The 18,611-nt window shown below is 36.4% G+C and overlaps 3 protein-coding genes across 3 annotated transcripts; 1 reads left to right on the top strand and 2 right to left on the bottom strand.

Annotated features, from left to right (window-relative positions):
* Positions 1-1,336: 1,336 nt before the first annotated feature.
* LOC116123366 (proline-rich receptor-like protein kinase PERK9) lies at positions 1,337-1,855 on the bottom strand. The gene has a single exon (XM_031409147.1). The coding sequence runs from the start codon at positions 1,853-1,855 to the stop codon at positions 1,337-1,339; it is 519 nt and encodes a 172-aa protein (XP_031265007.1).
* A 1,550-nt stretch (positions 1,856-3,405) lies between these two features.
* On the top strand, positions 3,406-6,010 carry LOC116123453 (mitochondrial inner membrane protease ATP23-like). The gene is made up of 5 exons (XM_031409230.1): positions 3,406-3,580; positions 3,721-3,842; positions 4,306-4,443; positions 4,558-4,641; positions 5,652-6,010. The coding sequence occupies exons 1-5, from the start codon at positions 3,484-3,486 to the stop codon at positions 5,784-5,786; spliced, it is 576 nt and encodes a 191-aa protein (XP_031265090.1). The 5' UTR covers positions 3,406-3,483; the 3' UTR covers positions 5,787-6,010.
* Positions 6,011-9,434: 3,424 nt separating this feature from the next.
* LOC116123364 lies at positions 9,435-10,802 on the bottom strand. The gene has a single exon (XM_031409146.1). It carries the CDS (start codon positions 10,800-10,802, stop codon positions 9,435-9,437), a length of 1,368 nt encoding a protein of 455 aa, XP_031265006.1.
* Positions 10,803-18,611: the final 7,809 nt, after the last annotated feature.

The raw sequence follows: 18,611 nt of genomic DNA, 5'->3' as shown, positions 1-18,611 counted from the left end.
GTGTCCAAGCTCCATTTAATTTAAGTATATTAAATTAAAACCCTAAAATGACCCTCTTTTTTTTTTTTTTTTTTTTGGCCATTTTATGAGAGAGGTGAAGAAGATGAAGACAAGAGGAGAGAGGCTTTCGACTTGGCCAGCCTGTAATCCATATTCCCTTGCTAGGATCTTGCCTAGTGACCAAAGGGAAAAGAGGGAGAAGAAAGGAAAGAAAGATATGGGAGAGAAGAAGAAGAAAGATATGAAAGAGAAGAGGAGGAGACGAGACGAGACGAGATGAGATGAGATTAGTTTTTTTTTTTTTTTCTTTTTTTTTTTTAAAGAAATACTAAAACATAAAAAGTCAAAGTTACCCCTTAAGAATGAAGGAAAGAACATCAATAATATTATATCAATTAACGGATTTTATTAATAGATTTGGATAAAAAGTCAAAAAGTGGAAAATTATCGTTTTCAAACATTTCGAGTAGGAAAGTGTCTTTTAAAGCATAGTTTGGGTGGGAGCATGTTTTTCGCTCAATTTTTAACCGCGGAAATGGTTGTGAATATCAAGTTCTTGTAACACAAATATGTAAATTACAATTAAGATTTTCGAATTAATCATAATCCAAACAATTGTTTATTTTGGATTAAATAATTAAGCATGTAGGATTTTGGAAATTTGCCTTCTTTTAATCATTTGATCAAAAGTTTGAAGAAGTAATTAATGCAATATTCGTCTAAAATTAATATTTAGGTTTAATTAACTGATCTTCATGTATAACATTAATTCAATTTTTAATCAGTTTAATAGATCTCCTGAAACCAAACTCATATAAGAGAAATAAAACATGACACGGATGTATGAATTAATACGATGCATGCATGCACGATGGGAATGTACAGTGAAACCTGAGAATGAATGATATAAAAGAAAAAATTAAACCATTAATGCCTGAAGAATTAGAACACTAATAACTTTTTTGTTTAAATTCTGAAAAATATTAAAGATAAAGAAAAAAAAACAGATTAATCACGCTGACGAACCTGAGAATTTCAGGAAATTTTCATAGAGTAAATAAGAGCTCAAATGGAGGAAAACACATAAACATACACGTAAATCATCATGAAACGAATAAAGAATGTATGATTAAAATTGAAATGGACGAGGCCTTAGAAGTAGTAGTAGTATAAGTACATATTTTTTGAACGGCTTCCTCTCTTATTTCATTTTAACTAACACAATACATTTGAAACCTGAGAATTATAATCAAAAAAACACACACACAGAAAAAAAGAATTAATTTAAGAGACTTCGATCAACTCTTCCTCTCTTCTTCACACTTTGATAAGCAGCTTAGAAGAAGAGGAAGCCGGCAGCAGCGGCGACACCAGCAACAGCTGAGACCTCAAGAGCACCAGCACCGGATGCTGCGTCGGTGGGAGCAGTGGCAGTGGGTGCAGTAGCGGCTTCATCAGTAGTGGAAGGAGACGGTGGGGTGGAGGGCTCATCGACTTTGGTGGAGGGTGGGCTGGCGGATTCTTCTGAGGTGGAGGAGGATGGGGCCTTGGAAGATGGGGTCTTGGAGGGAGCCTTGGAGGAAGATGTGGGTGGGGTTGAGGTGGGGGCCTTAGCGGTGGGGGAGGCCTTGGGGGCTTCGGAGGAAGTAGTGGGAGGTGGTGTTTGTTGGGGTTGGCTAGCTGGGGGATTTTGCTGTGACTGTTGTGGAGGTGAGGGCTTGTTATTATTATTAGGCGGGGGTGCGGTGGTCGGCTGTCCGGTTGGAGCAGCTTTGGGAGACTGCTGATCAGCGGAAACAAAAGCGGCAACAGCCACCAAAGCGAGGGCAAAAACAACAAGGAATTGACGTGCCATTTTATTTTTTATTTTTTTGGATTTTGGGAAGGTTTTAAGATTTGTTTGGGTTTTTTGTTTTTGAGAAAAAAGAAAAAAAATGAAGATATGGAGTATCCTCAAGAATGCAGTAGTTCTCTAAATATAGAGAAGTACTGCGGAGACAAAGAATGGGATGAAAGGGAAATGGGAAGAAGGGAATTTATAGGATTCAAAGCGGGATGGAGGTTAAGGATTGTGAGGTATTTGCTAAATCTGTTTGTTAATTAGAGGTTATTAACATTCACTTGACCGATTCATTTGGCTGGGACCAAACTTATTTAAATATTACGTGACAATGTTTAGCATCTAATGACACGTGATTACATGGGTTGTTAATAATTAACAAACCCCAACTTCTTGTTGTGAGTGTTGGTTTTCTGTAAAATATAAAATACTCGATTATTATATTGATAACCACAAATAATAAATTTAATAAATGTAAAAATAATAGAATTAAATATCAGTAAAATAAAATTTAAGAATACTAACAATGAGATCATGAATAAAAGATCTTTTAAAATGACAGAAAGAGATCTGATAAAGAATATAACATTATAATGAATGTCAAGGCCTGTGTAACACATAGTTTCCTTAAAACATATTTGTCTCCTTCACTCGGGTGCACAAAGATTTGAGTAATATCTGTTTTCCAAGTTACAACGACTGATGAATAGCAAAAGAATCATCATTATTATATTCTAACGAACTGAATTATAAACTCCAACAAAAGAAAACCTTAAAAACTAAAGAGAAAATAAGAGATTAAAATTTTTAGTGTATTTGAAACGAGAGGAAGATACCTTTTGATACTATTCAAGTATTCAAGGTGGGTCAAAACATTGAATTTCATCATTATTTTCTAACTTTTCACTTTCCAATTTTTAAAACCTCTTCCATCAGTCCACTAACCTTTCATCTTTCAAATTCTCAATTTATACCATCACTTTCATTCCATTTATTTCATTCAATTTATTAAAATATTCTATCATATATATATATATATAACTTTGTCTTTAATATAGATAAATAAGTTATCATCCAAATAATAATTTTATAAATTTACAAGTGTTTTTTTTGGTAATCGGGTGTTAGGGCAGCTTGCGTGCTTGTGATCCATTAAACACCCAACAAGTTTAGAGAACTGGAATAGCTTTAAGGTTGAATCTAAAAATTCAAAAAAACAAAAAAAGCAAATTTTCTTAACCGTTGGCCAACCCCTTGAGGTTAATAAATATGATTATTGGATTTATTGTTATGTTACTGTATAATTTGTGATGTTAACATGAATTTTGTTCATGTTTAATAATTTTTTGACTATTTAAATTATTGGTGTCATTCATTTATGTTTTGCTCTTATGATTGTATATAAGTTTACTTTAAAGATTGAATATCATAATATTTGTATATATTTTTTCTACTTTTTTTAAATGATTTAATATCATAATATGTATATATTCATATAATTTATTTATTTGTTTTATATAAATTAATAATAATAATAAAAGCAAATAAACAATTTTAATACAAAAACCCGAACCGGTTATTTACTGTGCCGTCCGCGCTACAACCACTGCCACGGCCCACAAGCAAAATCCCAGCTCAGAGAGATGGCTGAAGAGCACGACGAGAAGTCACCCCCCTTCGTCGTTCCTGGCGGTAAAGCCGTCGAGGAATGCGAAGACATGATTCGGAGAAGTTTAAGACGTAATTTTTTCACTCCTTTTGACTTATCGTAGACTTTACTAGGGTCTAGGGTTTTATGATCTTGAGTTTTGGATTTTGAAGAATTTCTCAGTGAGTTTAAAATTAACTTCATTTTTCTAAAATTTGTTTGTTTTGGGTAGACCCAACGGTGAAATTCTTGAAGGAGCATTTAGAGAAAGCTGGGTGTGCAGTTGGGGACAATTTCATCAAGGCTGTTCATTGTCATGAACAAATTAGCGGGGGCTTTGTTCGTGGTACAGGGGTATTTTTATTTTACTTTATTTTGGTTCATTTAGATGTTAACTGATTTATCTTCTGGTTGGTTCAATTTGACATGAATTGGCTTTGATTCTCTTAGTTGAAATTTACGACATGTTATCTCCCATTGCTTGTGTCCTCGCAAATTTTTTTTTTTTTCAATTCAAATATGGCAGGTTACTATATAAAATGATTTTATTTGTGAGAGTTGAATAAATATAGTAGCTTACATAGATTGAAGCTTCTAGTTGATAAATTGAGTAAAATCTTTTTACTTTTGATTATGTTATCTTTCAGTCAATCGAAAATCTCTTTGTAAAGTTCATTTCAGCTCTGTTGGTACTTCTTCTTGCGCTTGCTATTTTTGTTTGCAAATCCACATTTATAGCTTATTAATAATATTATTTTTGATGGAATAGTTCATTTTCTAAGTTTGTTTTCTCTTCGTTTTGTGAGCATCTGTGTAGATAAAGGTGTGTAGTAATCACATGACAATCCAAGATGAGGTCAACCAAGTAGTTATACATGAGCTAATTCATGCATACGATGAATGTCGTGCTGCAAACTTGAACTGGGCTAATTGTGCTCATCATGCCTGTAGTGAGGTATCAAATTGGCTTTCTGGTGAAAGTTTTATTCAATTTCCCCCTCACCTCTCTCTCTCTCTCTCTTGTTTTTGATACTTAGGTTTATCCATTTTTTATGAGTTATGTTAATAGATTCGTGCAGGCCATTTAAGTGGTGATTGCCACTACAAACGGGAATTGTTGCGAGGTTTCATGAAGATGAGAGGCCACGAACAAGTGAGTTTCAATTCTTAAGAAAGACTTGAGATAAAATCTCTGGACATAGCTCTCTATTTTCCTTTCTTTGTAATTTTATTATCTGCTGTCCATGGAATTTTAACAATACTTATACAAAGAACTTAACAATAATTGAAGAAGTTTCATTTTGTAAATAGTCTGTGAATGTGGGGAACAGGTTTTCTGCCTATGAGTAGTGCCGTGGTGGTTTAATAGTTAATAGGAAAAAAATGAAAAGACTAGATCTCTTGATTTTGATTTAACCAAAAGGACTGAAGGACTTATATTGGGATGTATCATAGTTTGTGCAACTTCATCGTTGCAAGGAATTTGAGGACGCAGAGTTTATAACTAAAGAGTGGGTTACCGTTCAAAAGCAGTATGAGTTTTATGACAAATGGGAAGGTATCACCGAGATTTAGGCATTGAAGCAATTTTGATATTGCTTCCTCATTGAAATACTGTAGGGACCTGTAACCTGTTGTAGTCTTAATCCCATGAGATTCAGTCGCTATTATGCTCCTCTGGATGCAGAGCGAATCGATGGACCATCTTGCAAATTCTGTGAGAACTACTTAGTTAAATCATCACATTGTTAGTTTGGCATGTACATTTAAAACATAGTTAGTGCAGGGGGAAAGTGTAGATAATGATCTTAGTAAATTGTTTCACTGTTATAGTGTTGCTTTTCCAATTGAACATGAATTAGGTGCTGTCATGACTAGTGATTACTATTTTAATGGCAAAAACACGACGTGCTTCCCTGGATTCAAATTGTCATTGTATTTAGCTATTAAAGGAAGCTAACTTTTCATACATGATCTGGTTATTAGGACTTCCATTTTACATCTGAAGTTGTGTCCTCCCAAATACTGCACATAAAGTTTATTTTTACTAATTTTTATATATTTTCTTCACTTGCATAATATACTCTTTATAATCTATTTTATTTAGGACTTTCTATCAAATTTATGTAATTCAATATCTTGTTTTTGCTCTGGTATTCGCAGGACTGTGTGAGAAGACGAGTTATGAAATCAGTGATTGCTAATCCTTACTGCTCAGAGGCAGCTGCAAAGGATGCCATGGAAGCAGTCTGGGATGTATGTTATAATGATACACAGCCCTTTGACAGAGCTCCTTAAGACACTGTTAAAACAAAATGCCATGAAGAACCAGTATTACAGCAGATGATTGTTTTCAGAGTTTAAGATTATGCTCTGAGTTTTGAGTAGCATTTGGTATACACAAATATTCATTTACTTCATAGATTCTCACCATTTATTTCATCTATATTTTGACTGATTAATCGGGAGATTACCTTTTTTTAATTTAATGCTTATTTACAGCCATGCTTTTATGTGATTCTGGAGGTGTTATTAAAGAAATATAATAAATAAATTTTCTCCTTTTTCAAGGGACAGCTTATGCGTTCTGTTGATAACTGTTGAGTTGCTTGTCGTTTTCATGTTTGGATGGTTGATGTGATGTCGCTTTTATTTGAGTTATTTTGTTGACGTTCGATTTTGACATCAACTATTCGTACGTGTAAAGTGTTAAACGGACTTAGAAATTACACGTGAACTGAAAAATGAAATAAATAAAAGGGAGATGATTTTTAAAGTGGTTCGGACGCTTAAAACGAATCCTACGTCTATTGTCTTTTTATTTATGAAAGATTACAATTAGGTCGCATACAGCGATTAGAGAAAACAGAAATACAGAGAGAGAGAGAGAGAGTTTGTTTATATTATTAGAATTAGAATCCCAAAAAATAAGAGGGGAGCTCTCTATTTATAGTAAGAGGTTTCTAGGTAATGATTACGGATTTGTCAGCAGGTAGGTGTCGTACAGTTCTTACCCTGCTTCCCATTGGTCGATTGCATGGAAGATATCCTTAAATTGCGTAAGGCTTGGGTTGGTGGGTGACTCCTAGTCACTCGCTCACTAAGTCTTTACATGCCAAGCTGGTGACAACCTTACTCCTTTTGTCCTTGGACGACACAATGCTTTCTTGAACTCTGATTGGTTCTCACTGATGTAAGCTTGTGTCAGCCTTGATTTTTTAGGCATAACAGAAAAAATGTTGATGCTGGATTTTGACACTAACTATTCGCACGTGCAAAGCGCTAAAGTGACTTAGGAATTTGTTAAGACTCCTTGCACTATCAACCAGCAAACACACAAGCAATCCCCAAAGCAGAAAGTAATATAATCAATAAAGTCTCAACAAGATTATATTACTGAAAAATAGAAGAGGTGCCAACAATGTATAAAACACCAAACTGATAGATCCCAGCAATTCGAGGAGCTGGGGACCTCCCTCAATGACAATAGCCTAAAACTTTGATAATACTCCAGAACAGACCCCCTCTATTTAAACTATCTTCTTAACCACCTATTCTCTACTAACAACTTTGATTCCCCACTCACGTGACTGTAACAGACTCTCCAAACAACCAGGCACCTCACACCCTGCATTTACTACCTCAAATGTCTCTTATGCCCTTTATATTGATAAACATGATTAATGGGAGGTCTATCAATAAACCACACCCCACACCCCCACCCCCCATGAAGAGCCACCTTGTCCTCCCCCCTCTCCCCCCCATGAAGAGCCACCTTGTCCTCAAGGTGGCATTGGGGAAATTGCAGATTGATAACATCAAAAGCCTCCCACGATGCTTCAAAGGGAGCTAAATCCTTCCATTTTATAAGGACTTCCCGAGAGCCATCTAATAAAGTACGGACAGCGAGTACTGATTCCGGGTGAGCAAGGAGTTCCATTTCCTCGATGAGGAAAGAGGGCAAGGGCTGGATGGGCACTGAGGGGTGCAGGCTGCGTTTAAGTTGAGAAATGTGAAATACTGGATGAATTTTTGCCGTAGCGAGCAGCTCTAACTTGTAAGCAACCTGCCCAATCTTTTCTAAGATGGTAAAAGGGCCATAAAATCTCGGGCTTAGTTTCTCATGCAGTTTCTTGGCTAAGGATTTGAAACGATACGGTTGGAGCTTCAAATAGACCTAGTCCCTTGGTTGAAAACTATCATCCCGACGGCGCAGGTCAGTTGTGCCCTTCATCTGTTCTTGAGCAACAGCTAAGTTATGTTTCAATTCCTCCAAAATTGCATTGAGTGCAGCCATCTTCTGGTTCACTTCTTCCACAGCAGAAGGATAATCAGTAAACCTGAGGAGATTGGGTGGATCCCTTCCATATAAGACTTTGAAGGGGGTCATTTTTATGGAACTATGATGGGTGGTATTGTACCAATATTCTGCCCAGGACAGCCACCTATGCCACTGTTTGGGCTGCGAACTACAGAAGCAGCATAGGTAAGTTTCCAAAGAGTGGTTGACCACCTCCGTCTAGCCATCAGTTTGAGGATGGTATGCTAAGCTGAACTTCAACCAAGTGCCAGCAGCCTTGAATAGCTCCTGCCAAAACTGACTAAGAAAGACCTTATCTCTGTCCAAGACTATGGATTTGGGAAATCCATAGAGCTTCACAATAACAAAGATAAAAAGTACAGCAACATCTTTAGCGCTGTAGGGATGGCACAGGGGAATGAAATGTTCGTCTTTAGTAAGCCTATCCACCACAACCATTATAGAATCCTGTCCTTTTGACTTTGGTAACCCACCAATGAAATCCATGCTGATATCTTCAAAAACCTGGGTTGGAATCAATAAGGGCTGAAGTAAACCTGTTGGTTTGAGGGCAGAATACTTATTTAATTGGCAAACTGAGCACTGATGGACATACCTTTGCACATCTTTCTTAATTCCAGCCCAAAACACTATATTCATCAGTTTCTTGTATGTTTTGAAAAAACCTGAATGGCCCCCTCCCGGGCTACAGTGAAATTCGGCTAATAGTTTAGGAATGAATTTCGAATTTGTGGGTAATACCAATCTGTTTTTGTAGACGAGACAACCACGGCGAAAACCATAATGGGGATGGCTGGAAGGGTCAAAAAGAAGGTCTTGGATGATTACTTGGAGCTTGGGGTCTTGTTGTGCCTCTGCAGCTAACTCATCAAATTCAGAAAATTGGATCACCGAAATGGCCTCCAATTCAGCACCCTCTCCTCGTCTTAATAATGCATCAGCTACCTGGTTTGAGCTACCAGGTTGGTAATGGATTTCGAAGGAGGAGCCGAGGAGCTTAGAAACCCACTTTTGTTGTTCGGGTGTCTTGGCACGTTGATCAGTCAAGAACTGCAAGCTGCGCTGGTCAGATTTAATGATAAATTTGCGGCCACTAAGGTAGTGACTCCACTTGTGGACAGCAAACACAATGGCTATCAGCTCTCTTTCATATGCATATTTCTGTCGGGACTGGTTGGAGAAGGCTTGGCTAATGAATGCTATGGGACGCTGATTCTGGACCAGGACAGCACCAATCGCCTGGCCTGATGTGTTTGTGTGGACTTCAAAAGGCAGAGTGAAATCAGGTACTGCCAGAACAGGTACCTCAGTCATTGCCGCTTTGAGAGTTTCAAAAGCCTGCTGTGCTTGGTCAGTCCATGCAAAAGAATCCTTTCTCAGTAACTGTGTTAAGAGCTGCGCGATTAAACCATAATTCTGCACAAAGCGACGGTAATAACCAGTTAAGCCCAAAAAACCCGTAATCCTTTGATTGTGCATGGGACGGGCCAAGATAGCATTGAATAAATCTTTTGTGGGTCAGCCTCTACCCCTTTTGCTGAGATTAAATGACCTGAATACTCCAAACGTTGACAGGCAAATAGACACTTCTTGTAATTGATAACCAATTCGTGCTTGGTGAGAATCTAAAAGGTGTGTTGCATGTGCGGCAGATGGGTCTTCAAATCAGGGCTGTAAATCAAAATATCGTCAAAGAATACAAGTATAAACTTCCGCAAGACTGATTTAAAAATAGTGTTCATTAAAGCTTGAAAAGTGGAAGGGGTATTGGTCAACCCGAAGGGCATGACCAGGAACTCATAGTGCCCTTCGTGGGTTCTAAATGCTGTTTTGGGGACGTCCTCTTCTTTAACCTGAATCTGGTGGTAACATGATTTGAGGTCCAGTTTTGTAAAAATGGCTGCCCCTGATAGTTCATCCAACAGCTCATCAATTGAGGGAATTGGAAATTTGTCTGGAATAGTGATGTTATTAAGTGCTCGGTAATTAACACAAAACCGCCAACTGCCATCCTTTTTTTTTACCAATAGAACCGGACTAGCAAAAGGACTTGTGCTGGGTTGTATAATACCTGCCATCAGCATCTCACCTACTAACCTTTCAATTTCATTTTTTTGGGTAAATAAGTATTTGTACGGGTGGATGTTGGGAGGTTTGGTATTGGTTTCTAAAACTATGGTGTGGTCAGTGGGTCTCTTGGGTGGGAGTGTAGTCGGCTGTTCAAACAGGTGGCTAAATCCATCAACAACTACTGCGGCTGCTGGGTCCATGGGTTCTTCTGTTTCCTCTTCCTTAACAACAATGGAGCATAACTCAACCACATATCCCGCATCCTCTCTCTGCAAGGATTTTAGCATTGCCCTTAGTGATACCACTGTCTTGACTAACGATGGATCCCCTTGTAGAACCACCTTCTTCCTTTCATTGAAAAATTCCATTGTCAGATTTCTCCAATTTGCACAAACATCTCCCAGTGTACTAAGCCAAGAAATTCCTAGCACGACATCTGCCCCTCCTAACTCAAATGGAAAATAGTCTTGACACAATTCAATACCTTGCATTCGCAATGGCACTCCTCTGCAAATTCCCTCTCTTCTAATTGTAAATCCGTTTCCCACCATCACCCTAAAGGATTTACCTCTCTCCACTGGTAGCTCTAATTTTCGCACCAATTCATGCGAAATGAAATTGTGGGAAGCCCCATTGTCAACCAAAACAATCACCTCTATACCTCCAATCACCCTTTTTAATTTTAGGGTTTTATCAATGGTTACCCCTACGATTGAGTGCATGGATAGGGCCAATGGATTACCTTCGTCGGATATTTCTGAGGTGGGTTCAGGACTGCCGTAGTCGTTTTCTGCCCTGTCGTCGTCGGTCACTAATAGTACCTGGATCGATTTGCTCTGACAGTAGTGATTTGGCCCATATTTCTCATCACAATGGAAACAGAGACCCTTTTCTCGTTTTTGTTGTAGCTCGACGTCGGACATTCGCCGGAAATTATCCCCACGGAAGTTCTACATCGTCGCGTCGCTGCTTAATCTATTTCTGTCATGAAATCGATTTGGGGAAAATTGGGGATTTAGATCTGCATTTCGCGATGGGTTAGTCCACCAATTTGGGCGATCGGGTTCCGGGTTTGGGCTTGGGGTGACCCGAGTGTAATAATCCAGTTTGTTTCCTTGGGCTTTAGTAAACTTGGCTTGATTTTTGTCTAAAACCCAATTTCGTTCCTCCACGCGATGGGCCTGATCCATCAAGGCAAACAAAGACGTGGGCTTCGTTAGGCGAATCTCAGCTCTTATTTCCTCCTTTAACCCATTTGCAAAAACCCCCATCAGAATGTCTTCTCCTACCTCACGTAAGGGTGCTGCGTGACCTTCAAAATTTTCCCTATACTCCGTCATTGTACCCATCTGCTTCAGAGCTACCAAAGCTTTATAGGCTGAGCCCTTAAATGATGGTCTGAACCTCTCCACCACTGCAGTTTTAAAATCTATCCAAGAACCGATGGGTGCCCTAGACTCCACCCACTGATACCAGTTCAAGGCACGACCTTCCATACACACAGCGGTTGCCGCCACCTTTTCTTCCTCCCCATATTGATTCACCGAAAAATATCGGTCAGCTTTGAATGTCCATCCATAAGGATCTTCCCCGTTGAATATGGGTAGTTCCAACTTCTTCACCTTTGAGTTCTCTCCCTCCTTGTTCCTATCCACTCCCCTACTGTCACTACTGTTGGAAGCTTCACCGTTAGATTCTTTCCCCTTATCCCGACTCATATTTGCATCCTTCTCCTCCTTAAACTTCATCCACTCACGAAGCTCTAGTATGTAGCCCTTAATACTCCCTAGTTCTTCCATAACAATTCCCATTTCCTTCTCAACGCTCCCCATTTCCTTTTCCAAACCTTCCATTTTGTTCTCCATCTTCGATTTAACCATTACCCAACGAGGCTCTGATACCAATTTGTTAAGACTCCCTGCACTATCAACCAGGAAACACACAAGCAATCCCTAAAACAGAAAGTAATATACTCAATAAGGTCTCAACAAGATTATATTACTGAAAAATAGAAGAGTTGCCAACAATGTATAAAACACCAAACTGATAGATCCCAGCAATTCGAGGAGCTAGGGACCTCCCTCAATGACAATAGCCTAAAACTTTGATAATACTCCAGAACAGACCCCTCTATTTAAACTATCTTCTTAACCACCTATTCTCTACTAACAACTTTGATTCCCCGCTCACGTGACTGTAACAGACTCTCCAAACAACCAGGCACCTCACACCCTGCATTTACTGCCTCAAATGTCTCCTATGCCCTTTATATTGATAAACATGATTAATGGGAGGTCTATCATAATTACACGTGAATGATTCATGAGAAATGTTTATGGCGTTGAGATGATATATGTTTGCAGAAATATAAATAAAGGATTGACAAGAGAGGTTTTTATAGTGGTTCGGATGCTTAAAGCAAATCCTACATCCACTATTATTTTTATTATTCTCTGACTATTTCCATGATATTGTCTGTAAGGCGTACAAAGATAGAGAAATACTTTGTTTACAGAGAAAAATAAGCTCTTATGTGCCTAACTCTCATATGTCTAACCCTCCTTTTTTCGAAGAGATGTGTTTATTTATACACTTTTGAGGTCAATGTAATGAGTGTTTTTGCAAGTTGTTTTGACACATAGAAAGCTCTCATTCATCCTTATCTTAAAATAAGATAGGGTTTGTATAATATATTTTTGAGGTGGTATGGGCCTCACTTTGTATTTTAGGCACTTGTTGAGCTAATATCGGTGTGAATTTTTGGACATAACATATCTCATAGGAACTGTGCCTACGCATAGCCAACACATTTTTCATCATCAAGTTATTTCAAGCTGGGGCTTCTGAAATATCCTGAATCTTGTGGTTCACTTAGCAAGATATGGTTGGGTGCTCGTGGTAAGTTCATAGAGTAGTGTTTGAAAGGACAACAGGTATACTTATCAATGAATAGTGAATAATGGTTGAAGATTATCTGACAAGTCAGTTAAGAGATTTGATTTATAGGCCTAGTAGGAAAGTTCTCTGCCATTCTATTGACATGAACTTTATATCCCTTATAATAACTTATAAGCTAGTTGCGATATAGCTTCAAGCAGGGAGATGCTAGGTGCTTCATTTAACATGGGTGTGCAGTCCTGAAGACCAAAGAGAATAGCGCGGTAATTGGTAAATATCTTGGTTTTTTTTTTTTAAAAACTTTTATTCCAGTATTTTCTGTTGTTGCCAATTGATGAAACGCTATAATTTGAAGACTGATTGCCTGTACCTGGTTTCTATCCATATGAAGCACAAAGCGGTGTAAATGGAAAATTTGAAGATTATGAACATGTGATGATGGATATATTAACTTATTCCTCCTTTCTCTCTTTTGAAAAAATAGATACTTTTAAGAGCCCTAGAAAAAACAAAAAGAAGCCCCGGCATGTTCTGCACGTCAACCAACAATCAACTTTCTCAAAATTTGTATGTTGCCAAAGTTCACCTATGATACATAGGTTCCCTTTTTTGGCCAATTTTCTCCATTAGTGTGGACCCTTCTGTAATCTTTATCCATTAGATATCTTGTAGTCATGTTGCAGTAACCGGTCATATATACATACACTATATAGCATAAATGTGGAGGTGGAAGAAATGAAGAGTATGGAGTAGAACTAAAATGAAGGTAAAACTGGTGATTAGGATAATCTTTTGCATCCTCTTCCTCAGCCAAGACCAAACATTTGGTGCTAGAACACTTCTCCCAGGTAGAAACAAAACCTGTTTGTTGCATGGGTTCGATTATCAGTCAAGTGCTAATCATTTTTGTGTGCAGGGCCAGGGGTGATGGAATTGTGGGATGCAGAAGGAAGAGGAGAGCGTGGGCAAGAGCAGGTGTCCGGGTGGTGGTCTGAGGATTATTCTCGGCCACACCGGAGACAACCTGTGCACAATAAGTTGGACCCCAGACCCTGAGAAATGCCCCTCTTTTTGTCTTTTTATACCCTGATCATCACTTTTGTCTAGCTGCAAGTAGTGCCCGTGATATAATATTGTAGTAAGTGTTTACTGAGCTGTTGTATGGTTTTAGCTTTCTGGACTTAGCTTATGGAGAAATCTTGTGTTTCAGTAAAAATAATTACTGGTAAATTTGCTGATCTTGTCGTGATTAAGTTGGCATGCATGTGTTAAATGTTAATAAATTGCCTAAAGTTGTTGGCCATTTGATTAATATAATGCAAAAACAGGTAGAGATCCATCACTTATTTCTCTTGGCAAGAAGATTTATGCTTCTTCTCCTACAGCCAGAATCCTGAAACGTTCTTTCCAGTACTGGAGCCAAATTTTTAAACCTTCATGAAGTTGCAGTTGCACTGAACAAACTGACCCAACTGGGTGACTTACGGACTTTGTTTCAGGGAGCTAAAATTCATATAACACAACGTAATAAACTCTATATATTCAGATATTATTCTGTGTATAATTGTGATGGAAAATAAATGAAATTGAATAGGCAAATCATTATCCCCTAAAGAATGGGTGTGCCTCTAGTTTTGTAGGCTACTCATGGAGTTTGACCCAGAAAGAGCCGAAAGAAGAAATTTCACCACGACTTTATATGCTCCATTTTAGATTACGCGTGAGTAAAAGTTGTCAAATCTAATCAAACTTCAATAAGAGGTAAATCCCAAGAGACATAGCGGATACGTGAGGATCAAATGTTAATTTGATTGAAGAATCATCTTTCATCCCAAAAAAGATTTTTCTTCTTCTTTTACACTAAAAATTGCAGGTTGGGCGACAGTCTTCATCTGGCCATTAATTTTGATGGCCCATTGGAGGGAGGCATGTACTGCAACAGCTTTTATTCATTTCGACCAAACAAATAAATGAACACGTATTCTACTTTTAACTTTAACCATCATTAATTTACTAATTAATCTAAATTAATTCTTTTTGGTACAGTTCAAATTACTAATCAAAACCAGTGATGAAGAGAATGTTAGATGATATATTCTGTTGCATAATCATTTTTGTTGAAAAGAAAAATAGTTGTTATAATCTAATTCCAGATCATGGGTAAGTGTTATCTATTAAAATCAAAGAGAAAATCACATGAACAGATTCAGCTTATCAATCATGCCAAGAATCATAGGACCTTCTAAATCATGGATAAGTGTTAGCTTCTAAAATCAAGGAGAATATCACACGATCAGTTCTTACAACTTGATAGATAACACTTAAAAACCAGAATCCTGAAAAACGTTCTTTTCAGTACTCGAGCCAAACTTAAAAACATCCCTGAAGTTGCTCCCAACTGAAATTGCTGTATAAAACCCAAGTTGGTGATTTGTTTTAGAAAGTTAAAAATCAAAGTGTTAACACTGCTTGAAATTGAATAGGGAAATCACTCTCTCCTAAATTTTGTAGACTACGCATGAGCGTGAGAAATTTTACTGTTATTTTATCAATAAAGATAGGTTGACAAACCATTCTCATTATATTTCTCTCACAAACACGATGTGATAGTTTGTAATTGGTCAGATATGACTCATTGTTAGATTGGTGGGATTCATTCCGAGCTACTACGTCGCGTTTGTGAGAAAAAGTTAGTAAGAAAAGTTTGTGTGCATAATATTATTCCTATTTTATATACTCTATATTAGATTATGCTGAGAGTAGAAGTTAAATCAATTTGTGACCCAGTGAGACATGGCGGATACTTGATTGAATATCATCTTTCGTGGGTTATGGTTGATTATGTTATGTTATCCAAAATATTTAGGATGCATTTAGTTCAGAGAATGTTTAATTACTGAAAAGTTAGATTATCTTGAAGATTATTAGAAATATTTAGGAAAATGTGTTTGGTTAGTTGTGGGTATGTTATATTAATATGTTTGGTTGGGATGAATAAATTAGTGGGTATGTTATTTAAATTACTGAATTGTCCTCTAATTAAATATTATTATTATATTATTTTTTAATATTGATTATTATTTGGATAATATAACCCCCAACATTTAAAAACTTAGCAAAAACAACACCATAATAAAAGTTTGAAAAATCAACAAAGCACCCCCACAAACCCAGCCATTGTCGGTCATTGAAAACCACAGCAGGCCACTGACAGCCGACAACCTAACGGCACACGGAAGGTAGGAAATGGCATCTGTGCGCCGTATGGCCATTTTTGGCACCGACATGGTCATTATCGATCTGACCGTCAACAGCCAGATCTGTTACGATCTAGCCATCTCCACCCAGATATCTGATCGGAAATGGCCATATCGACACATGACAACCATTTTCGGCCTTCTATGCGCAGTTCTATGGCGGTGGGTGGGGGTGGTGGCTTGGGTGGGCTGCAATTTGTTTTGAATTCAAGGGTAATTTTGTCTAAAAATTTAATTAATTGGGGTGAAATAGTAAAAGCCATATTCATGTAAATAAATTTAAAAATAAGGGCATTATTGTCCTAAAATTTTATTAATAAGGGATAGAATTGTAACAAAAAAAAATTACCCTAATAATCTTAGAATACCTAAGAAAATGGAGGTAATTATATTACCTCCAATATTACTAATGGTAACTATTATTTGTATTTAAAAATTATCAGAATCTTATATTACTTAACAACCAAACGTGATAATTAAGTAATATAAGATGACATAACTCTAGTAATCTCATATTACCCCAAACCGAATGCCCCCTTAAGACAATGTGTAATTAATGGTCCATTTTACAAGATTTTAGAAAAATAAAGGTGGTGAACATAAGTTTCATTGTATATATAAAGTTTGTACACTAAACAATTGTAGGTTGGGCCTAGTGTTTCAATTAATACGCCCATTGGGCCTATTAATTTAAATGGCCCATCTACGACAACAGCTTTTATTCATTTCGACCATTAATCTAAATTAATTATTTTATTATTCTTTCATTTCAAATTACTAATCGAAACCAGTGATTAAAGAGACTGTTTGTGTTCTTGATTTTTTTTTTTAATTAAAAAAAAAGGTATACTGATAAAAATGATATTAACGGGATTATAATTTTACGTACTTGAACCACCATGAAAAGAGAAAAACACATTAATTTTTCATTTGAAGATAAATATTTTTAATGAACTTTTGTATAAAAAAAAAAAAATTAAACAATCACATAATTAATAAACACTAAATATATTCATGTAAAATTATTTCATAAACTAAAATACATGTATGCCCATAAATACTTCAGCTTTCACTTATTCATCTTATTAATGGAAGGAAATTTAATTAACTTAAAACAAACGTGAACAATTTTCCCTACAATTATGCGTGTTTGGTATATCATTAATGACTTCTATGTATAATCCATACACAAACCTATTTTTTATGTTTTATAAGGAGATTTTTTTATAATCTTAAAGGTTTTCTAATAATTATGTTAAAATTAGAAGAAATTATTAGTTTTTTTTTTTTTCTTTTAAATGATTGGTTGGAATGTTCAGTAATTGAATTGGCAACCATATGACATTGATGTAAAATAAACAAGGTTCGTTTATAAAACGAGTAATTTGGATTTGCATCAATGGAGGTGGAACATAGATTAGGACAGGAACTCAACGGCGAATTATTGATGAATAAATAGAATCAAGAAATTAAGGTGGTTATGTAATAAATGAAGAATAAGAGGCATAAGAGAAATGTTGAATTATTGGAAATGTTAGATTACTGGAATCTTATATTACTTTAAAGATTACTAGAAATCTTTAGAAAAAAGTGTTTGGTTAGTTGGTGGGTATTTTATATTAATATGTTTGGTTAAGGGAAATAAATTGATAGATATGTTATTTAAATTAGTAAATTGTCATCTTTTTAAATATTAATATAATATTATTTTTATTATTAAATTTTGAACAGTTTTTTTAACCCCCAATATTTCAAATGTAGCTAAAACACCCTCGCTTATATAAAACTTTAATTTATGACAAAATCACCCCCACCCCCTGCCGTTGCCTGTTACCACTGTAAACCACCGTTGGAAGTCATCGAAAGTCATCGTGAGTAGCTCACGGTGACTGTGAGGCTCCGATATGACCATTTTTGGCCATATTGATGGCTGAAAACTGTCATATAAGGCCAGATCTGGTTGGAAATAAACAAATATATTATGGTAATTTTCGACCAAATCCAGCCTGATATGGTCATTCTCGGCCATCAATATGGCCAGAAACGGCCATATCGAAGCCTCTTGGAGCCTCCTAGCAACTCTCAATTATTTTTAGGGACTCCGAAGACTTTTCGATGATGGTTCGTGGTGGTTGGCCCGCTTCGACGGTGGTGGCTAGGTGGCGGTGGTGATACGTAATTTGTTTTAAATATAAGGATATTATTGTCAAAAAACTTAATTAAAAAAGGGTAAAATTGAAATGATATATTAATGTAAATTGATTTTAAAACAGGGATATTATTATCCAAAATTTTTATTAATAAAAGATAAAATTGTAACAAAAATAAGATTACTTTGGTAATCTTACAATACCTAAGAAAGTAGAAGTAATTAAATTATCTCTAATATTATTAAAAATAATAACTATTAATAATACAATATTACCAAAATCTTATATTATTTGATATCTAAATATAATAATTAAGTGATATAAAATAATATAACCAAAATTAATGTTACGTTACCTCCCATCAAACGCCCCTAAATAAAGAAAGAACATAGAGGAGATCGCCACATATAACACGATACACAATTAT

Source organism: Pistacia vera, unplaced genomic scaffold, assembly GCF_008641045.1.
Source record: "Pistacia vera cultivar Batoury unplaced genomic scaffold, PisVer_v2 Contig142, whole genome shotgun sequence".
NCBI lineage: Eukaryota > Viridiplantae > Streptophyta > Magnoliopsida > Sapindales > Anacardiaceae > Pistacia > Pistacia vera.
Note: the sequence above shows the minus strand (reverse complement) of the source record. Positions and strands in the feature narration are given on the sequence as shown.